The 23,468-nt window shown below is 42.0% G+C and overlaps 1 protein-coding gene across 1 annotated transcript in view; it reads left to right on the top strand.

Annotated features, from left to right (window-relative positions):
- The window catches only part of RGSL1 (regulator of G protein signaling like 1), a 55,864-nt gene that overhangs the window by 8,639 nt on the left and 23,757 nt on the right, over positions 1-23,468 (top strand). Inside the window, exons 3-13 of the mRNA XM_039337118.1 lie at positions 419-493; positions 1,350-1,479; positions 4,673-4,777; positions 6,440-6,601; positions 10,355-11,343; positions 11,903-11,965; positions 13,414-13,636; positions 19,237-19,344; positions 20,785-20,890; positions 22,509-22,702; positions 23,230-23,347. Coding sequence (XP_039193052.1) covers positions 419-493; positions 1,350-1,479; positions 4,673-4,777; positions 6,440-6,601; positions 10,355-11,343; positions 11,903-11,965; positions 13,414-13,636; positions 19,237-19,344; positions 20,785-20,890; positions 22,509-22,702; positions 23,230-23,347 — 2,273 coding nt within the window. The remainder of the gene's footprint in view (positions 1-418; positions 494-1,349; positions 1,480-4,672; positions 4,778-6,439; positions 6,602-10,354; positions 11,344-11,902; positions 11,966-13,413; positions 13,637-19,236; positions 19,345-20,784; positions 20,891-22,508; positions 22,703-23,229; positions 23,348-23,468) is intronic.

Raw genomic sequence — 23,468 nt, 5'->3', positions numbered from 1 at the left:
ATTTTCACATGTGTTCTTTTGTGCAATGGGTTTTGTTTCAAAAAGTCCATAAAAATATATTCCCATTAGGCAACTAAGGGGAAGAAGAAAATAAACATGTCTATACCCATGGGAACTAAAACCTCTTTTATGCTACTTTCTACTTGCCTAAGAACGATTGGCAATTATGGATTATTAATTACAGTCAACACAGTGTGACCAACTCCCAATGAGATTGCCTCAGTTTTAGCCAATATACCCAGTAATCATGATGAAGGGAGGTGTAGCCCACCAATATTTGAGCCTAAACAGCAGCTTTGCTAAGGAAGCCTTGTATACAGCTGGGTTCCTACACCATGCTAAGACGTAATATGATTGGTTAGGCATAGCAAGATGTGTGAGTCCGTTTGTCTCCCCTCCTCTTCTTCTCTCTCTGCAGGTGTTTGGTCAGACACCTCTTTTCATTTGCAGAACATGTCAGTGGTATCTGTGGCCAGAGTTACCATGCAACCAGGTATGATTATTCAATGTTGTGAAATTATGCACTGGAGGATGGACGTCACTGATTTATTCCATGTCTTGGAAATGTAGCATATTAAATGTAGCTTCAATACAATCCTGTAGTCTAATCATGACTAATAATTAGCATTACTAGTAATCCTTTTTCATAAGATTAAAGTACAAAAATGTTTGAAAAACCAAAGTATATTAAAAAATACCTCACCACAAATCAAGACACAATGAAGGGTGCTTGATCAGAAATATACCTATGTTTTATGGTCAATTCTTCAAAGTGTGTTATGTTTTACAGTGTGAATTGAGATCTGTAGGGACATGCGCCCATGTCTTATATCAACAGTACCCAGACTACATAGATCCTCAAGGTTTTCTCCTTCAATATAATCAAGGTTATACAAGGTTATATAAAGCCCTTAAGGTTGTTGTGACTCAGCTACAGCTTCACATTTATTTCTCCCTTTCCCTTAGCATAATTCATATGCTTTATTCCTCTTATATTCTTCTATACTTAGAGTACATTCAGGTCCAGTATTTCTGGCTTCTATATAATCAGCACTGGAAAGTCTCCAGTGCGGTGGCCAAATTTTGTGCCATTGCCATGGCAACCAGAAGATACTGAATCTGTCCATACCATGGGTATTCTTAATCTCAGGTACAAATAGATTTTAAGTCATGGTTAATCCTTTCTTCTGACAGAATCACTCACATGTGGTCACATGTCCTCTAGAAAACAAGCCAGAATATTCTCCAAAGTCCCTGTATTCCAGAACGACAATCTTTTTCTTGCGTTAATCTTTGGCTCATGCAGATTATTTTAAAAGGTCTCATTGTTGTTTTGGGGGTTCACACAGGTATCAAAGCACAAAGGCCTGTTGAATTGGATGGAGAAGCATCGGCTGCCTTTCTTCTGCAAAACAAATCTGTTTCTTCACTATGTACTCTGTGAGGAGCTTGTCAGTTTCATCCGCTCTCCAGAGGCAGGTGAGATTGAAGCTAAATGTGGAAAGTTAACATAGACAGGACATGGGGTTTTAGGGGGAGTGAGAATGGAATTTTTTGGAACTGAGCACCTTATTTTTGGACAGAGAGGGAAGATAGACAAAGTTTCTGAATTTGTCCAGGGGAAAGGGAAATTTTCCAACAACTGCTCAGGGGCAGAGGTATCTCAGGCAGTAATATTATTACTACTCCTACAAGGCACTACTACTCAACAATCCCAGTGGAAGTTGTAATGTACATCTGTAAAGCCAAGGAGCTGCAGGCTGCTGGAGAAATGGTAATGGATTGAAAGAAAGGGCCCAGTACTTCCTGAAGTTCACATATAAGCTGCTCAATTGCCTCCTTGTTAAAAGAGTACTAAACTCATGCTCAGAACAAGCCCTGCCATTAATTGTCTGGCAGACTTGTTTTGAATGTGGGTTTAATACTTTGGTGGATGGTGGGAACCCACATTCAGTCCCATGGAACAGGGCTTTTCAACCTTTTCACCCATTCTACCACTTTTAGGATATGGCAACATCCGAGTACCATCAGTCGCCTAGCAAGGTGTCAAAAACTTGATGACCCCCCTAAAAAGGAAAAAAGTGATAAAGTACAGGTAGTCCTCGACTTACAATAGTTCGCTTAGTGACTGGTCGAAGTTACAGTGGCACTGTAAAAAGTACCCCCCGAGCAAGACACCTGCCTGCCCGCCTGGCGGCGTTCTTCCTACTGTCCAAGGTTTTCATTGTTGTGAGCATTTCTGTTGAGGATTGGCAATGGGGGTGGGGTGGGTGTTTGGTTTTTATTCCCCCGGTCTGCTGGATGGTTGCAGCAGGTTTTGGTCACTTCACATGACCCTGGGACACTGTGACTGTCATAAATATGAATCAGTTGCCAAGCATCTGAATGTAAATCACAAGATCCTGGAGATGCTGCAACATTCCAGCTGATTGGCACTTCTTCTGGGCTCAATAGAAGCACCAGGATCTGTGCTGCTTTCCAGCTGATTGGTGCTTCTTCTGGGCTCAGCAGAAGCACCAGGATCAGCGCTGAGCTCCGGCTGGAGCCTGGCGCTGATCCTGATGCTTCCGCTGAGCCCTGACAGCCCTGCAACTCCAGCCATCTCTTGCTCAGGCTTATGCGGTGCTGCCACCAGGTCAGCTCATTCCCCTCCCCCACTACCACTTTTCTAGGATGGTCGCGTACCACCTGCCAGGTGCCAATGTACCACAGGTGTACCCATACCACTGGTTGAAAAGCCCTGCTATGGAACATATGATTCAAGGTGGAAAACTACCCAGTACAGTAGAAGAACATGTCTCACATTATGAAGCATTTTAATAATTAAGGGCTGAATAGGCTTCTTCTGAACACTGATTTATTAGTGTACTAAGCTTATAGTCAAAACAAATTTGTTGTCAAGAGCTGTTGAGTAAAGTGGGGGAATTTGCCTCATTGGGCAGATTTCCCACCCCTCGGATCAATTATCCTATGCACTGAGCAAGTATCAAGTTGTGACAGATAGCTACTCCAATTGCCCTAACCATCTGACAAAACATCCCTCCATCATAACGCTTTCATTGGCAGGTGGTTACATCAACTGCTAACAAAAAAAGGAGGGGCAACAAAGCTATGGCTCATCCAATGACTTCACTTAACATACCCTGTATATCCAGAATCAGGACTCTACCATCCAATGGCAAGCTAGGGCAGGAGCAAAAGAGTCAGGATAGGAATTGGTAGCAAACTTTGTGACCACAGATTTTTCTGCCAGCTAAAGACCATGTAGATGTCACTTTAATGAAAGGGCCACTGTTAAGAGCACTGCTTTGAATCTGACTCTAAAAATCTTCAGAATGTACAGAGGTATGAATATAACACCCGACTGCAAGTCCTTATTGCAGCCATACTTTTTTTTTCTGGAATTGCACCTTTGCTTTGTTGTCTCATGAGTCTAGAAAGAGACACGACTACTTTCCAGGTTTGCAGACAGCTACCCTTGCACTCCAGCATTGTCTTAAGCACTACAGAGCCCTACATTCTACTACTGTCCCAAACAAAGTGAATTAAACCCAATAGAAATTCTGCAAAAACTTTCCATTGCTAAGTATTGATCATGCTGATGTTTTGTTGTTATAAATTCTGTTCGGTAAGTAGCTATTTTCCATTTTACTAGACCAGCCTGACCAACAATCAGAAAGAAACCAGTGATTTACCCCAGCAGTAATTGTGGGTTACACTAAGAACCTTATTTTCCAAATGTTGTGAATATGACAAGTCAGAGAAGGCACATTTTATTAAGCAATAAGGCTTGCCCATCTGGTTCAAGTTCTCCAACACTTTGCATGTTGTCCCCAAGAAACTGCCACTAAATCAATTCCAACATACCCAGTATTGTGTAGTGGTTAAGGCACCGGCCTAGAAACTGGGGAACCATGAATTCTATTTCTGCCTTAGACACAAAGCCAGCTGGGTGACTTTGGGCCAGTCACTTTCTCTCTACTCTAGAAAGAAAATCATAGCAAATCACTTTTGAAAAATCTTGCCAAGAAAACTGCAGGGACTTGTCCAGTATTCACCAGAAATCAACACTGACCTGAAGACAAAAACAAAAATTCAGTTCCAAGCTTATACATTTAGTATTAGTTACATTCTGCCAGATTATATCTTTACACTTTATGCAAAAGTGTACTTAAGCTAATCTCTCACTAAAATTAAAGTTGTTCAAGGCAGATTTTGCTATATTAACAAATCACCGTTCACCAGACCTTTCCAATGAAAGTGGTTCAGGTTAAAAACAGACAGATGGATCTTGTTACAGAACGCTCCATCATTGTGCAAGCTTTTGATTTTATAAATCTGAAGTGCAAACTGGCTGGTGAGTAATGGAGTTGAAAATTGCACCTGGATTAATGATATTTACATAGAAAGAAGCAAATGATGGGTTTTCAGTGGACAGCCAGGCACAATTAAATAAATGCATTGGATCAGCTGATATGGAAGCTAATTCCAGGCCTTTTCAGTAGAAAGAGAAAGCGAAAAGTCCAGCTGATGAACTGCTTGGGTTTCCCTCCCCCCCCCCTATTTTGTCACTTCTGGTACAAAAATAAGTAGTTTCTAAATGGGAGAGGACCCCATTTCACCCCTGAAAAAACATTTCTCTGGTGACATTGTCTTTGTTTTTCTTTTGCAGCGGAGATGTTGCGATGGAAAAAGGCTGATCAGTGGCTGCTTGAGAAATGCATTGCTGGCAGCAGAGGCATGTGGCGTTTTCGGTCCTTCATGCAAGGAATGGCAGGTAGACAAGGCAGCACCAAAAATCACACTCAAAGAGAAACAGAGCTAAAGAGAGTTGAACAATTCCTCTCCCAGATCAATGGAACCATAGCTCAAAGATATAAGAACAGGAAGGGGCCCCTGGTTCCAATCCTTGAATGTTTGAAATTTAATAGGTTGGCAAAAAAATTCTTCCTGAAAACCTACAGAGCTAGGATTAATATACCATCCTTGACCTGAACAGTATTTCCTGCCTTGTCCCTTTTTAGAAAACATGCAAAATCTGGTATGGGTGATATGACCAGCAAAAGAGATTAGCTGTGATCACACCAGCCTTCAATCCTGCTGTCCTAAATTCTGTGCCTTGGAAACACAAATGCAAAAAAAGAAAAGAAAAAAAAAGAGTTAAATACTGTTCTAATCAGTGATTACTAGAAAAAAAATCTTACACCTTGCTACTGATGAGAAAGAGGAAGGGTTTGCAGGGTGGGATAGATGTAAAAGGCAGAGAGGAAGCATAATTCCTACCTAGTCTAGGGTTACCATATCTGGGTTGCAAACATATTGATTACCACAAGATGTCAGCAAAGAGTCAGAATTTGCTTTGTCTTTTGCTGGCCTCTAGGGGTCATCCTAGCCCAGCCACCATATCCAAAGGGAGACAAACACTGGGGATAATTATGAAATTAGGCAAACTACAGGCCTGATTAAATTAGGCCAGCCTCTTATTTTATAACAATCTCCTTTATGGTTTCTGCCTTCAGTTAAGGAGCTGGTAAGAATATGCCCATTCATATCCAGATTTGCTAACTAAAGAAAGATGCTTAAATATCTAGTTCTGATTTATTTGTCAGTCTTGCACATTCTCCCATGGGGCAAATGGAAATACTCATTGCATCACCATTCTTTTATGAAATGAAATCAAAGAAATTATATTTTGGGGAGAGGGGAGTCACCCAAAGGTGCATTTACAGAGTTAGACTGCACCCCATGAGAATGCTTTCATATCAGTTCCACTATTCTAAGGCCAGCATTAGGACTTTCTTTACCCCCACTTCAAATTCTGTTATGTTTCTTTCCAGACAGGGGAAGTGACCTTAATAGGAGCATTTTTACAGACCTCCTCTTGATGCAGACAGTAGGCAATTACTTAGTTATCTATCCACAAGTGGCATCCTACGTGTGCTTTGGAGTCACTCCTGGCAATGTTTTCAGATGTGACTTGCCATTACCTTCTAGGACTGAGACAGAGTGACTGATCCAAAGTCACCCAAGACTTTTGGTTTCTAGCCTGGTTCTTTTAACCACTATCCCATACCTTACGAATCTCTTTCCTTATTTAAGTTTCAGACTAGACAATAGAACTACCATCTATGTCATTCATTCATTCATTGAATTTCTATCCCACCCATGTTATTGATACAGCAACTCTGGTCATGTTCTCATACCAGAGGTCCATGATACCACAACCCCAGAGGTTGGCTTTATTGCAGGAATATTTCCTTAAGATCAGTGGGGGATTAAAGAATTTCCACAGACAAACCTACTTTTTTTTTTTTTACAAAAAAGCAAAGGAAGAACCACTGAGTGGAATATCTAAATGTTGAGCTATTTTGCTAGTATCTGGTATTGTTGGGGACTAAAGAGGTGGCAAAATCAAATAGTTCTATCCTAATGTGTATAGGAGAAGATCTCACCAAGTTCTGGCTTGCTGCAGAGAGGATACTTGGGATTGATGAAAGAGATGAATCCCAGCAAGATCTCTATGTGTCACTAATCCAGATCCTGATGGCCACCCACTTGCAAGAAGGGTCTACAGTTGTCACCCTCTGTAGCACAACTGTTGGTAAGTGACATATATCTTAGGGGTCAGAATTGTCCTTTTCTAGCTACATATTATGAAAAAACTGTAGGAATCAAATATTCAGATTCATTAAACCACTTACCAATCCAACATCTCCAGGAACCTAAAGGACCGCCTATTGATTCACTGCAGGAAGAAAAAGTTTGATTCATTCCATGATTCAGTCAATCAGAATAGAGCTAGAAAGAACCTTGGAGGTCTTCTAGTCCAAACCCCTGCTCAAGCAAGAGACTCTGTACCATTTCATACATGTGGCTGTCCAGTCTTTTCTTAAAAACCTCCAGTGATGAAGCACCTACAGCTTCTGAAGGCAAGCTGTTCCACTGGTTAATTGTCCCCACTATTAGGAAGTTTCTCCTTAATTCCAGATTGCTTCTCTCCTCAATTAGTTTCCATCCATTGCTTGTCTTGCCTTCTGGTGCTTTGGAAAATAAGTCGACTCCCTCTTCTTTGACAGCCCCTCAAATACTTGAATACTGCTATCATGTCACCCCTCGTCCTTCTTTCTCTAAACTGGCCATACCCAATTCCTGCAACTGTTCTTCATATGTTTTTGTTTACAGGCCCTTAATCATCTTAGTTGCTCTTCTTTGCACTTTTTCCAAAGTCTCAACATCTTTTTGTAATGTGGTGACCAAAATTGTATGCGGTATTCTAGATGTGGTCTTACCAAGGATTTATAAATTCCTCTAGATGAATATCTCTCCTAGAGACTGTGCTGGCTATGCTTTCTTCAAAGAAGGTTATATGAAAAGCCTTCTAGAGCAAAACCTATCTAGGCCAATAACTTCCTTCCCAACAAAGATAATAATAATAATAATAATAATAGTAATAATAATAATAATAATAATAATAATAATAATAATAATAGTAGTAGTAATAAGTTGGAAGGGACCTTGGAAGAGTCCAACCCCCTGCTCAGGCAGGAAACCCTACACCATTTCGGACAAATGGCTGTCCAGTCTCTTCTTAAAAACCTCCAGTGTTGGAGCATTCACTGCTTCTGGAGGCAGGTGGTTCCATTGGTTAATTGTTCTAACTGTCAGGAAGTTTCTCCTTAGTTCTAGGTTGCTTCTCTCCTTGATTAGTTTCCATCCGTTGCTTCTTGTCCTGCCTTCAGTCACTTTGGAGAATAGCTTGACTCTCTCTTCTTTGTGGCAGCCCCTGAGATATTGGAACACTGCTATCGTGTCCCCCCTCCTCCTTCTCTTCGTTAAACTAGACATGAAGCCCATGCTTCCAAAGAGCCTTACATCTCCATTTGCTTTCCCTTTTCTTTGCATGGAAAACCTTTGCATGGAAAACACACACACACACACACACACATGCACACAAAACTGCCTCAACACTGAGGTTCTATTCAACATAATGGATTTACCTCACAACGACCCTCAGGAAGCCTGGACAGAATAGCACTCAGTGGATGTACTTGCATAATACACTTAAACTGATGTACTGAATTGCTTCACGTTCTGAATTCACATAGTATATTAAACCACAAACCAATGAAACAGACAAAAGTTGCAAAAGCCTTAAAACCACAAAAGAACCAACCAAGGTTAATAATGACCATATTAACACATGATAATGCAGCCCTTAGGCCAGACATGTCACACACAAGGCCCAGGGGCTGGATGCGGCCTGCAAAGTGGTTTCATGTGGCCCATGAAGCCATCCTGGAAACAGTGAGGAAATGGCCCCTGCTGCCTTGGCCCTGGCCCAGGCCAGCCGGGAGTCAATGTACAATTTTGTGGTGGCCATCTATGCTGAAACGCATTCAATCGTAACTCCACAAGACAGTCTGGAAAGAGTGAAGAACCAGCCCCTGCCGCATCAGCCCCGCCCCCTGGGTGCATGCTGTCACCTTTGTGGGGAATGAAGAAATGCACCATCACCTGGAAGTGGCCAGCAAATGGCCCTCGCCTACTTCACATATTCGGCTTGATGGGCTCTGGGGGAGGGGTTTCAGCAGGCAGCAGGGTGCTCTCACAGCGCTGAGAGGCTGAGCCATACAACGCAAATCCAAAAAGAAACACGACGACGCCCAGCCCCCAGCCTGCCCAGTTTCAGCAGGCAGCAGGAAGCTCTCCTCAGAGCGCCAAGAACTGAGCCGGGTGGCACGAAACTGATAAGAAGTGCAATGCTGCCTAGCCCCCAGTCTGTCCAGTTTCAGCAGGCAGCAAGGTGCAAAGCTGGTGAGCTTCGCACTGCCTGGTTCAACCTCTTGGCACTGTGAGGAGAGCATCCCGCTGCCTGCCAAAACCAGGCAGGCTGGGGGCTGGGCGGCATCGCATTTCTTTTCAATTTGTGCTGCCTGGCTCAGCCTCTCGGCGCTGTGAGGAGAGTGCCTCGCTGCCTGCTGAAACCGGGCAGGCTGGGGGCTGGGCGGCATTGCCTGGGTAACATTGACTCTCACGCTGTTCATGGCATCCTCTCCCACGGAGCCCACCAAGCCAGATATGTGAAGTAGATGAGGGTCATGTGCTGGCCACTTCCAGGCAATGGTGCATTTCTTCATTCCTCATGAAGGATGACACCTCCCCAGCTGCGTTTCTTGCCTGTTTTTCTCCCTCTCTCATCTCAAATATTTTCCCACCACTTTGTACTTAGGAAGGAAGAAAGGAAAGAAGTAGAGGGAGGGTCTGAGGGAAGTCCTGCCTTAGTCCTACCCTGATGCGCTTTTACCATCCCCTTGCCCCCTCCTCCTGGCCTATCCTGGGGGTCTCCCATCCTATTGCTAAGGAAGCTTTGGATACAAAGCCAGGTCTCCTCCCATGGAGAGGGAATGGGCCTCCCTCTGATTTTGCCCTTGTATCCATCATGAGCAACCTGGCTAAGGAGAGCAAGCACAGCAGCAGCAGCCTTGAGGAGGAGGTAAGTGCAGCTGGGCGCCCACTTGGGGAAATGGGGCTGGGCTTGGTGCCATGGGTACTCGAAGGCCAGGCTGGGCATTTGACCTCTGCTGCCCAGGGCTCCGGGCAGCCCGCACCACTATCCAGCCCCCCCGCATGGCCTGAGAGGAATGGTGAGGCTCCTCCAGTGGACCCTGCCTTGGCACTTGCCCTGATCCCACCCCCTTCTGCCAGAGACCCTCAGATCTGCCCCACTCCTGCCCAGGCCTTCACAGGCACCCTTGATGTGAACGACATAGAGCTGGCCATGCCCGCCCAATAGGCCACACCTACTCCACCCATGCTCACCCAGTAGGCCGCCCTGGCCACACCCACCTGGTCCCCCGAGGGCAACTGCAATGCTGATGCGGCCCTCAATGAAATTGAGTTTGACACCCCTGCCTTAGGCCTTTAACTATTAAATGTTTCATATGAACACATAGCCATTTAGACTCTAGAAAGGGGTACTTGAGTATATTTTTTACAAATAGCCATTTTACAAATCTGTGCATGTGTGGGCTTGAAATGTTCCTTAACATTTAAAATCACAAAGAGTCGGCTATGAGAAGCATAGAAAATACTTGAAACAGATTATCTGAGCTTCCTCAAACTGGCATCCCTGCAAATATGCTCAAATTAAACTTGCAAAATTCCCAGCCAGAAAATTCCCAGAAAGATTTGCCTAGGCAGTAACAGCTCAGTAATGGCCTCCATAGGTCTGATCCAAACATCAGAAATAGACAAGTCAGCATGGGATTAAAGAATTCAGGTATGCCCTCTTCCTCCTTCCATAAACAAGGAAATCCCTGAGTCCTCATTTTCTGATTTGTTCTCCTCTTCCCAGAATCACTTCTGAAAAAGACTCCCTTCCACCGGCAACACATCCACACTCGGAGGGAAATCCTACGTGAGATGCAGAAAGTGGTCCTGTTCAAGATTGAAAGCTATTGGCTCCCCAACTTCTTCATTCATTGCAAATTAAGCATGGAGGATGAGCCCAAGTGTCTCCATCTGCTCAAGCAGTATCATGACCGTTCACTTCAGTCAGGCCTGCAGAGGCAGAAGTCATCGGCTCTGTCTTCCATGAGCATCCGAGAAAGCAGTTTGGACACAAAATCCTACTACAGTTTGAAAAACAAGAGGGAAATCTGGGATCAGATCAGAGGTAGGAGCCTTTCTCACAAAGGGAAAAAAAAAGATGGCTGCAGCCAGAAGCTCAAATCGCATAAAGGCAGTCCGATTCCCAAGAAGATGACATTCTCCAGAAAAAACTTCTCAAGTTCCAGCCCTCGACACACGGAACTCATCTGGGACTCTGAGGATGTGATGCCTTTTGACGAATCACCAAGCTTCAAAAGCAGCCCAAGCGAGTTCTTCACCTCCCCTGTATCTGATGCGTTCCCTGACAAGTGCACCTTCAACAAATTGCGCTCCTCCACTCCTGTGGTGCAGTTCCCTTCCATGCTTGCTCTGAAAACCCTCGTCAAATCTGCCCCATGCCTAGACTTCCTTCCTTGGGTGCTCACGGCTGACAAATGTGCAGGACGCCCCTTCAGGGAGTTTTTGTTGCGACGGAACTATGCAGTAGAAGTCCATCTGCTTGATCTGTGGCATGACCTGGAGGACTTTTTGCGCATGATGTTGTGCTCCCTTGGTGAAGGGAACATCCTTCTGCGTCATGTGATGGGGGAAAGGATTTGTGAGCTGTACCTGACGCAGAGCAACAATTGGCATCTGCCTCTGAAACTAACGACACTCCAGAGTTTGCAGAATCTCCTGCCTTCTGGTCATGTGATTCCCTGGGTCCTGAAGGCACAGAAGGAAATCTGTAAGGTGGGAAGACCATCATCTCCATCTTTTTTCCAGGAAAAGCAACCTAATCTTTCAGCAGCTTTTCTAGGTCCTGGGGCTATATCTATGGTTTGCCTTACAGATAGAAAGGGTGCTTCATTGCTTGTAACTAACATGGTTTAAATGTGCTCTGATAACAATTTATTTTTGCAGGGTTCCTAAAGCATTGCTAACATTGTCTCCAGCCCATGAGTGACACTGGCTTAAATCATCATTGGCTGAACTCATCTTAAGATACTAGTCCCCCCTTATTCCAAAACTGTCCAAAGGCAGACCCAAGGTAAATAAAATCCATTAGGCTTTGTCACCCATTGCTTGAAAGAAAGTTAGGAGGAACAGACATAATAGAGGCAAAATAAGGATTGGCAATGGAGGTATCAAATGTTCTGATAGCATAATTTTCTGCCAACTCAAAAAATGGGAGGAGAAAATAGTATTCAACAGTAAGGAAAGGACCAATATCTAGTCACTGCTAAATAATCAATTTGTGTGAAACTGAAAAAAATCATTTACTTAGGTGGTGTTCTTATGTTCATTTTAGATACTCAGCTTCCTCTATGAGGAGTTCCTTCAGAATGATGACAAAATGTTCCTGTATTATGTGGTAAGAGGGAGCTACAGAGATCTTTAGTTCAGGTGGGAGAGACAAGTAAGGGATCCAAATAAAATACAAGGGAAACAAAACCTATACATTGTAAGTTACAATGGAGGCCCAAATTTCTGTTGTTAAGTGAGACATTTGTTAAGTGAATTTTGCCCCATTTTACGACCTTTCTTGCTAGGTTTGTGAAGTGAATCACTGCAATTGTTAAGTTAGTAACACGGTTGTTAAGTGAATTTGGTTTCTCCATTGACTTTGCATGTCCGAAGGTCGCAAAAGGTGATCACTTGACCCTGAGAAATTGCAACCATCATAAATATGAGTCAATTGCCAAGTACCTGAATTTTGATCACATGACCATGGGGTTGCTGCAATGGTCATAAATGTTAAAAATGGTCATAAGTCATTTTTTTCAGTGCTGTTGTAAATGAACTGTTGTAAGTTGAGAACTACTTGTATAGTCTTGGAGCAGAAAAGTTATCAAAAATTTCAGAAGGAATAGATGTTAGATACAAGATTAGAGAATTTGCTTTGGTAACATGTGATATGAGGGTCTGTTGCCTGTTAAAACAAGCTTTTAAAAAATAGTTTCAATGAAAGGCCATCAGAGTAGCTCAAGAATGGTGTTTTCAATTGGATTAGACCAGAGATGTACTCAAAAGTAGTCCTTCAAGGCTTTGTTTGCAAAAAGCAGTGAGTTTTAACAGACAGATATTTCCATTTCTCCAAGCACTCCTGATTATTGAGCTACTGACTTTGATGACCAAAAACCAGTGAATTAAAAAAAAACCTGACAAGGTTCTAGAAAGCAAGTACAAGATTAGAAAGCGGGGGATTCAGAATGAACATACTGCCCCCCAGGTCTCTCAGAATAGGCCTTCAAGATTTGGGCTAAAAAAAAGTCTCAGTGATTACTTCAAGGCAGCAAAGTTTTAACAGTTGTGTTCTTGTGGAAAACAGAAGGACTCTTACGAATTCCAGAGGTTTTAGCAGAGAGATTTATTGCGCAGGTTCAGAAGCAATAACAACAGCAATTCTGAACCCCGAGGGCAGGTTCAGACTTCAGTTTTATACTTTCCTTTTCTCAGGAACAAAAGAACACACATTGAAATACACATTGTAATACATTAAGTTCATTTCTCACGGGTATATAATAGAGAGTTTGCTACATCCACTGTATCCAAGTGCGATGCACATTAGGTTAGTCCCATACTACTAACACAGCACTATTCCAGTAATTATGCAGACACATCAATATTCTAGTGATTGTTCACATTATTCCACATTAGTGTCAGCCTCCATCTCATGGGGATTTTTTCAGCCTAGATCTGGCAGTCCAATCTCAGAGTCTGAGAAAAAAAGTTCTATATAGATCTGCATTGTGTAGTATTCCAAAATTCACTGCTTTGAATAACCAGCTGTACTTTGCACATTAATATTTTCTTCTGCAGAGTGGCAAGGAAAAGAAACCAAATGCAGAAGAACGGTATGACAGAACTGAGAACCTGCAGCTGATCAAAAGGATTGTTGAATCCTTGCATCTGAGCCAGGCCTTAGCTGGCATGAGAGACATTGACCTGCTGACACGAGAGCACTGGCGACTGTTGGGCATTCAGGACCTGGCCATGGGAGGCTCTATTTTCATGGAATTGGAGCCTGTTGTGCCACAGAGAGGTAAATTGACAGAGTTGGCTCAGCAAAAGCAGTGTTTAACTGGAGAGCAAGATCTAAGTCCTTGCAGGGTTAGCAATTTAGAATATATTTGGGGTACATGGATCCACATTTATCTGTTGATATACAACATGCTTGTTTAAGCTACAATGGTATGGGGTAATTTTTGACTGAAGGATTGTGGGAAGTCAGCCACTGTCTTAGCATGTTATGAGAAACAGGCCTTTGCTGCTACAGGTCTCTTACTGCTATTGGATTGACCTGGGTTTAGCATGTCAAGTGGCCTCTGTCCACTTGGTACTTAGCATGGTTTTAAATCTCTATCCTAAAAGGACCCTGAGAATTGCTCAGTGGCCAACATCCAACAGAGATGGGTTGTATTTGAGGTCAATATGGGGACATGGGGAGGGGGTGGATCAGTTTCTCATTAAGGAAAAAGCAGTTTGAATCATTTTAATATAAGAATACAAATAAAATATTTTCTGTCACTCAGATACATACTCAACTGTAGCATCCTAGATGTGGGCCGTCAAGCCCACAGTTTCAAATTATGGAATAATATATATGGGAATCCACATTATATATATATATATATATATATATATATATATATATATATATATATATATATACACACAAACACATACACACAAAAATATTGTCAATAATATTTATTATTATTATTATTATTATTATTATTATTATTTATTAATTTTAACTCAGCAACTCTGGGAGACACAGCCAGGACTTGTATTGCATGCAGCCCTGCTTCATTCACAAAATTCAAGATTAAAATCAACATTTCCATTTGTAGGCCAGCTTTGTTTGTTTGTTTGTTTAATATAAAATAGCTGCTCATCTCAACAAATTATTCTGAGCAACAAACAAGGTTAAAAATAAAAATCAAGGAATTATAATTCACAGAACACACTGAGAGAAATTCAGCAGTTATGAATCATTAACCCACCTGGGGTCCCGGAAACAAGCACAAAACCAAATCTTTAGGCTCTCACAAAAAATAACAAGGTCAGATCCATCCTAATCTCTAGAGAGAGAATATTTCAGAAGGTAGGCTGAAAAGACTCATATTGTGAGCTGTGCTGATGATGTCACCTAATTGGGTAATGAAATGTCTGCAAGCAAGCAACTGCTAGAAGTAAAGTCTTCATCCTGGTTCATCCAAGCCGGGAATAAATAAGCAAACATGGTGACTGCTTTGGGAAGAAGGTTACAGTTTATTGCAGAAAGATGGTTCTTCAGGAAAGTGCAGAGGAGAGAGAAGGGCAGAGAGCACAGAGAGCGAAGGGGGAGATTGAGCACATGGGCAGTAGGTTTTATACCCCCCCTAGCCTTTTGTTTGGAATAGTTTCCTGTTCCTGTGGCATGAACCTTGAGGCTGTTTCTGAGTGTTTGTCTAGGCCTTGATATCTGTGGTTTAATTCTATTATCATATCCTGCTTCCCAGGTGATGGGGCTGACTCCTAGAGTTTGGGTGGGGTATGCAGATCTTCTCTTTTGTCTTCTTGATTGCTCTAGCTCCAACTTTCTGATGGTTTTACATTTGCATTTGTATAGGGCTAAAGTCTTGCTTGGGGCAGAGAGATAGATTTGGGGCCAGGTTTGGTTTTAAAAAGTCCTTTTGAGAAAAATATATTTTTCTGCCCTTTTTAATATTTCCTTCTGGGCTAACTTTCATCAATCCCCCGCTTTGTGCCTTAAGTGTGTATTTATGACACACTTATTGGCACAACATTAAAATTGATCTGGTCAGGGAGACTTGGTAGGCAAGCTTTTAAACTGTTAAGCAAAATAATAATAATAATAATAAGACATTAATGGAGGCAGCAGAAAAAGATCCCTTTAGTGGCTCCCAAAAGGGGAGCTTGCACCCATAAAGTTCTAAAAGTCAGGGCAAAATTTTGTTAGGTGGAAAAGAAATTTATAGTGTCCAATATTCTGTGCCAATCATTTTCAAATGTTGGATATCACCTTTAGCTTCCAGTCAGGTTTGCATACCTCCCAAAATTCTTCACAGCCATGGTTTTCCTTAGTACATGACCACTGGCTGCCCAATTTCAAGGGTTGTTTCCTGCCTTAGCTCTTAATTCAGTGCATCCAGGTTTGTAATGTCCAATATGCCAGGCTATTAAATTTTTCTTTAAATTGCACATACTGAGCTCTAGGAATCCCAATCTGGGCTCACCAGTGCAAGATATTAAGGGCTGAAGTTTCGGGTTTTTCCTGTTGCTTCCTTAGTCAGGGCATATGAATTGCAAATCACCTGAGGGGGCCTAGTTCCCTCCCCCCTGGAATCTGTTGGAAGTTGGTCCCACAAAGCTTTGGTGCAATAGAGCAAAAATCAGCCTGAGGAACTTTACTAAAGGTAGGTGGAGGGGATAGACTCTGAATGGTGTGAATGGTGTATGTGTGCATATGCAGCTATTTCTACAAAACAGGCAATACAAACATTCTGGAAAAGTTTTCCCTCCCACCAGATAGAAGTCCAAGGTGTTCAGTACTTGTTCTACCACTTATTCCTAAATGCCATCTCTCCACTAATACATTCAACTGGCTTGTTACAATACAAATGGGGCAAGAAAGAAAAGTTTACAATGAGTTTCCACCCTCCCCCCACAGTCTAATTTTCTCTTCTGAGGCTTCACATGGCACCACCTTCCTTCTGCAGCTCTCACAGGCATCTGGGTAAATGGTAGGACTTGGGAAGATGTTCCCCACTCAGATTGCATGGTGGCTTTTTAGTGGATGGCTGGATTCAAAACTCAATTCCATGGCTCAAATGGATGGAGGCAGCATCTGGGTCTGTGTGTTCTGCTTCCAAAGACTTGGGAGAGGGTTTCAGGCTGAAAGATACAAGAACAAGGTCTCCCCCCCCCTTTCTGGGTGGACTCTCCCAGGAGAGGCAGACAAAAGGTATGGAGAACAAAGGGCAGGAAAAAAAATTGGAAGGGGGGTAGCTTGCAGACAGTTTGAGAATGCTGAAAACTCCAAATTTTAAAAGCCTAATATTTTAATATGTGCAACTTGCCAAGGGCAGGAGAATCTGCCTTTAACATTTATTCTAAAATAGATAACATTATTTTAGAGATTGGAAAATGCTTATGTTTCAGAAAGCTTCATAGTAGTTTCACCAGTAAGTGATAGGATAAGAAAAGTAACTTTAAAAAATTATTTCCCCACATAAGCAGACTTGAGTTTCAAAATGCTCTTGTAGATAGACACACATTTTTCAGGAAAAGGATAGATAAAACACATACAGTAAATGCAAGTGAAACTTTTCCAACAGATAAACTTAAAGCCATCCCTCCTGGTAACTTAAGGCTGTTCTTGAGTGTACACAGAGAGAAAGGAAAACAAACAAACACAATTCTTTTTTCTTCACTCTGTTTGTTGGCCAGACAAACAGAGTGAGGTTTTTCCTTTTTGTGGCTTATTTTAAGCAGAATTTCTAGCAGAATTTAAAATTCTTTTTCCTTTGGATTTGAAACAGTTAACAGTCACATTTACCTCTCACGCACAGACTTCGACAAACATATATACACAAAGACAAGAGAACAGAAGTCTTAGTTTTACACATCCTAGTCATTCCCACCATAAATTTCAGATAATTCAAGTTAGGGAAGGCACATATTTTAAACATACCACGTGGTTGCATAGAGAAAGAGAGAGAGAGAGAGAATCACTATTTCTTATTTTCCCTTTTAAGTACCTTTATTTAGCCAAATTGGTTTCCCAGCAAAGCCCTAAGCAAAGTCTATTTTTCTTCCATACACTACACAAACGAAGTCTCCTTGTGAGACTTCTTTCCTAATACAGTCGAAGTCTCCTTGTTTCTTTCCTAACACAGTTGAAGTCTCCTTGTGAGACTTCTTTCCTAACACAGCCGAAGTCTTCTTATGAGACTTCTTTCCAAACTTTGCTTTGCTTACAGGGCCTTACCAGCTAGTTGCCCAAATCCAATTCTTTCATTCACTCATTCCATTTCATTTTCACACAGCCTCTCCCTTTTCCCTAACAAAAGGTTCTGTGCTCTGGCCAACCCATGCTTTCCAGGTTCTGCCAATTAAACAGATGCTTTCTGCGGCTAGGAAAGACCAGAAGCAGCAAAATCCAACTGTGATTGGAAAAAAAAGTCTTCTGACTCACACAAACAGAAATACACACATTTTCTTTGTTCCCCTGGGCTTTAAACTTAAAATTTAGAGGTACTCACTTTCATCTTCTTTCCAAAGCAGCCCTTGAGCTCAAACTCTCAAAACTCCCTTTACTACCCTAGTTCCACATGGGCAAGGCCTGGGAAACCCATCCACAGACACAAGGGGGTCTGCTGCCTGCAAGATGGGGCTTACCAGTCTCAGTCCATTGGAGAGGTTAGCTTGGTGTCCCATCTCGGGGTGCCAAATTGCTAGAAGTAAAGTCTTCATCCTGGTTCATCCAAGCCGGGAATAAATAAGCAAACATGGTGACTGCTTTGGGAAGAAGGTTACAGTTTATTGCAGAAAGATGGTTCTTCAGGAAAGTGCAGAGGAGAGAGAAGGAGAGCGAAGGGGAGGAGATTGAGCACATGGGCAGTAGGTTTTATACCCCCCCTAGCCTTTTGTTTGGAATAGTTTCCTGTTCCTGTGGCATGAACCTTGAGACTGTTTCTGAGTGTTTGTCTAGGCCTTGATATCTGTGGTTTAATTCTGTTATCATATCCTGCTTCCCAGGTGATGGGGCTGACTCCTAGAGTTTGGGTGGGGTATGCAGATCTTCTCTTTTGTCTTCTTGATTGCTCTAGCTCCAACTTTCTGATGGTTTTACATTTGCATTTGTATAGGGCTAAAGTCTTGCTTGGGGCAGAGAGATAGATTTGGAGCCAGGTTTGGTTTTAAAAAGTCCTTTTGAAGAAAAATATATTTTTCTGCCCTTTTTAATATTTCCTTCTAGGCTAACTTTCATCACAACCGAGTTCTGAGAACACCAAGGACTTCAAATGATCATATTTTTCTATTGCCTTTGCACTCTTTTTTTTCTGGTTACCGAATAAATAATATAACATAGGTCCTTTTTACGGAGGTAAAAATGGAGCCGGTGTATATTGCTTTGATTGAGAGTGGCAGGAGTCTCCATATTGAATTACCTAAGGGCCATATTCTGAGTGCTAGATAGCCAATTGGCGAGTGCCTTCAAAAAGCTGTCCGGAGGCAGATTTCCACCCAGCTCTCAGAAGTGTAAGGAAATCGTGTTTGCAGAGATTTATCTCTGGAACCGCAAGAGTTGGTTCTTTGGAACTGGGGCAGCATTAGGTGGCTCAGAGAACAAAGGTAGCTGGATTGAATTAGAGTCTGCTTCCTGGTTGGGCAAAATTGCTTGTAGTGCTTTAAGAATGGAGCCATAGGGTCTAAAATGCATGGCTGAATCTCTCATGACGCCAGATACAAAATCACCTGCAATTTCATGGTGTACTGAGTTACATCCGAGCTGTAAATTTCTTCCCCCATAACTTGAACAAATCCTAAGTAGTCAACTCAATCAGGTAGCTCAGAACTGCTAATGACTCCCATGCTTGTTCTTCCCGCTTCTCCCCCTGCCCATAACAACAGATTATGGCGGCATGACGTTTGAGGAGCTGGCTCGGCTGAATCCCAAGATGGCTGTGGAACTTCTTAGCAAGAACTTCAGGGAGTTCTGCAAGAGATGTCCATCAGGCAGTAAGTTCTTGGAGTGCTGGATTCAAGAGGAATTCACCTGGCTCACAAACAATATGGAGGAAAATAGAAGAGAGCTTCCAATAGAAATGATTATGGTGTATTGGTTCCTTTCTGTTACCTTAAAAATCTGGAGGCGTCTAAAAATAAAGGACAGATACTCCTTGTTTAGCAACCACAATTGGGACTAGCAGCTTGATCATTAAGCAAAGCAGTCACAAAGTGAAACCATGATTGTGTTTATTATCCTACTTCAGCTTTCCTTACCTCTTACAGATCTGTGAAGGTTGTAAATGATGATTGGTTGTAAAGTTACTTTTTCATCACTTTCAGAACTGCAAACAGTTGTTAAACCAAGCAGTCGCTAAATGAGGACTAACTGTATTTCCTGCAGCAGTCTTGAGATTCTGCAAGGATATCATATTTTCAGAGTACCAGTGCTTCAGACTCTTGTTGCCCAAATTTTATGATTTCACCACTGAAGTGAAGTAAGATATTCTGATGATACAAGATACTGCAGGAACAGGAAAAAATCTAGTTGTTTGTAAGCAGATGAGGCTGGTGGAGAACTGACAGCCACTTATAACCTGCCAGTTATTAGCTGATAAGGGAACCCGAATGCCTGAACCAATCGCTGCTTGGGTATTGTTAGCTATCTTCACTTCACATTTAAAAATATTCCCCTTCCCCCTCAAATAAAATAAAATAATGAAAAATAATATGCAGATATTCAGTCTGTCCATCTTGGCAGCTTGTCTCTTGTGCCATTTTGTGCCTTCCTCCTATCCTGCCGACTTGCTGGTATGTCTAGCATGCGATGGGAAGCACTCTCTTCAAGGGCCACCTCAACCATCCAGTAATGTTTCAGCAAAGGGAAATGCAGCCTCTTCTGCAGGGCACTTGGTGCTGGAAAGTGGCAATGCTCAGTTAGTATAAAATAGCAATAGCCCTTAGACTTACAGTATGTATATTGTCACACAGTGCTTTACAGCACTCTCTGGGTGGTTTGCAATGTCAACATTATTTGCATATTGCCCCCAACAATCTAAAATGGGTCCTAATTTTACTGACTTCAGAAGGATGGAAGGCTGAGTCAAGCTTGAGCTTGGCAGGATCGAACTTCAGGTCTATGGGCAGAGTTAGCCTGCAATACTGCATTCTAACCACTGTGCCACCAGGGTTCCTGATACTGCAATTGCAGCAGGGGAGAGCTAGAAGCATCTAAAATGGCCAAAGATGATGTCGATCAATCAGTGTGAAGGGGTTTAATTTGTTCTGTGAGCAGATCCTAACCTACGTCTGCTAATGCTCAGGTGAATTGAAGATTTAATATAAGCTTCAAATCTTTTACGCTCATCTTCAGAAGGTGCTTCTTGCCCTGCTCCCAAATCAGATAAGACAGAGATTGTACTTATCTGGAAATGTCCTATTATTTCTTTACAGAAGTGTTTGTTCGGCCAGTGGTTCCCAAAAGGAGTCTCCAATGGGCCAGATCAAGTTTCTCCTTCCTGAGGAAGGCTGTGATTAGGAAACCAATTTCAAAGCCCAGGTATTTATCTCATCCACCAAAAAGGGATACATTCTGCTATTTCATTCCAATTTTTAGCCAAACAGGCTTTGCTCATTAAATAGCAGGTAGAGAAAAAAAAAACACTAAGAAATATGGATCAGGGAATTACAGATGGAGTGAGGGAGTATATTTCCAATATTTTCTTCATTTCTTTGACAAACTCCAAATAAAGATATTTTCTCTAAAGCTCTTATTTTCATTTAAACAGAAGCCCTTCCTTGCTACCAGTGGAATTTTGTGTAATTCATAAAGTTGTCAGGTCTACTCTAGTCCTTGCAGGTTGCTCATTCTATGCTATCAACACATGTTTTGGTGAGTTCATCAAATTTTTCAAAGATCCAAGGAGGTATTGGCACCTTTAAAATTATTAGGCCACCATCTCTTGACGTCTTTTGTTTTTTAAGCATTTATTGCTACACTCCTATGTGTGCTTTTTCAGAACTAAAGCCTGTTGAATTTAACCAAGTGAACATAGGTAAGATTGCACTGTAAATCTGGTATTGCTTTGAAGATCTGCAATCCCATTTGAAGTCAGGCATGCAAGAAATGACTGTGCATACCCATGCTGCTTGTATGAAATTGTATGCTTTCCCTGCTTCTGCATCAAAGGAAGCAAAGCAGAGTTCGGGGCTCTGATCAAGGCAGGCAAATATTAATATTATAATGTAGCCTATTAGGAGATTTTTCCTAAATTGCTAAATGTGCAACCTCCCATGGTCTCCATAGCCCAGAGGAAGGAATAGTATTGGAGACGAGAAGCAATGTAAGACATAGATGATATGAAGAAACAAGTTTGTGAATGAGAGATATCAGAAACAGCCTTAGGAAAAAAACTGGAAGGAAGGTGTGATGGGTATATAGATCCCTGAAGCTCTGCTCCCTAAAAGCAAAGGGGAGGGGTTGTTTTGCTTTGTTTTCTTTCAGTATTATTTGGATATTCTGAAACATGATTTAATCTGACACATTTCTTTCCCTCCTTATCTCCAAAGATCTCATGGCAATTTACTTTTTTTGCATTGAAAATTTAGCTAGGCACAAAGAAGCACCAGCTTCTACAATAAGTTTTATAACTGAATAGAGACCCAGCTGGGTTACCTTGGGCCAGCCACTCACTCTCAGTCCTAGAAAAGAGGCAAATGGCACACTACATCTGAAATCTTGCCAAAAAACCAGCAGGGATATATGTCCAGGTAGTCACTGGAAGTCAGCACTGATTTTAAAAAAGACCCTAAAAGGGAGGGGGCTGTTTAAACCACATGTGTCTAATATGAATCCCCACACTCTTATTATCAGGCCTAGAAAATTGATTTTAGAGAAAAGATGATGTTTTTAAACAGAAGAGGATGTACTGTTCTAAATGGGGAAGAAAGTAAATCCTTTTCTGTGAATTCAGTATTAATTAAATAGTGACTTTCATTACCGTATGATTTGTCAATAATTGTATACTATACTATGTTCCTGCACCATGTGTCTTTTACTGATATTACTGTTGTTTGTTTTTAAATGGACTGCATCACCATCTTTAGCGATTGAACATCTGTGTAGCTTAATGGGAAAGTAGCCCCTTGAAGCTTCCTCATCTCTCTTTCCTTCTTAGAACTCTTTCTGAAGTGATGCAGAACTCGCTCCATTTTGAGTACTTCAAGAACTTCCTTCGGCTGCACAATGCAGAAGCCCCTCTCCTTTTCTGCCTGGCTGTAGAAGATATAAAAAATGAGCTAGATCCCAGGATTCAGCATATGCAGATCAACGAGTGTGTCCGAACTTACTTCTTAAATGCTATCCCACCTGGTATGCAGCAAGCAAGTCTCTCATTCTACCTCACAAGGCTAGAGACAGGCCCAGGGATGATTCACTGTTGAAGCTTACCTCCTTGCTGACAGCCACAAAATCTTCTGCCCCTCTTGTGCTTTTGCCTTACTAGTCTGGATGGTCCTTCTGCCTGGTGCCCTGTGAACCTGTGAGACAGAGGGGAGAAAAGGCAGTATTGTCTTTCTCAGCAGAAAGTTCCCAGTCTCCTCCTGATTTTAGCTCCTTGTAATGCTTCCAAGTCTGGTTTGCTCAAGCCGATTTGAGAAGAACTCAACCTGAGAGCTTTGAATGCTTCAAAAAAGATTGGGAAGAAGTGCTTTGGATCTTGCACAAGAGCACCTCTTTGCTGTTCCTTCAAACTCTTCAGGCTTCTTTACAAGGCTAAAAAAAAATAGTGTGGCTCTTTCAGAGTTGCATGAAAAATACAATGCTATAATGAAGTGACCACTAAGAGACACTCAGGGACAAAACAATCAGTACAATGGTATATACTTTCTCTTATCCAGAAAAACTGCTGCATTGCGATGAATATGTCATCCATGAGATTCCAAAGTTACCATCAGTCCCTGTTCCCATATTGGTCACTGCTCAAATATTAGTCCTGAGGAACTTGGAAGAAAAGTGGTGAGTAAAGGGCAATGGCCAAATAGTGTCATGGGGGTTGTTCATTTTGGGCCATTCTATAGTCAGAATACTATATGTAGTGATATGGAAAGCCACAGAGGCATTATCATAATAATACAGA

The sequence above is a fragment of the Crotalus tigris genome, unplaced genomic scaffold, assembly GCF_016545835.1.
Source record: "Crotalus tigris isolate CLP2741 ecotype Arizona unplaced genomic scaffold, ASM1654583v1 scf7180000017668.6805642782:7212621, whole genome shotgun sequence".
NCBI classification, from domain to species: Eukaryota; Metazoa; Chordata; class Lepidosauria; order Squamata; family Viperidae; genus Crotalus; species Crotalus tigris.
This window is presented reverse-complemented; position numbering and strand designations above follow the sequence as displayed.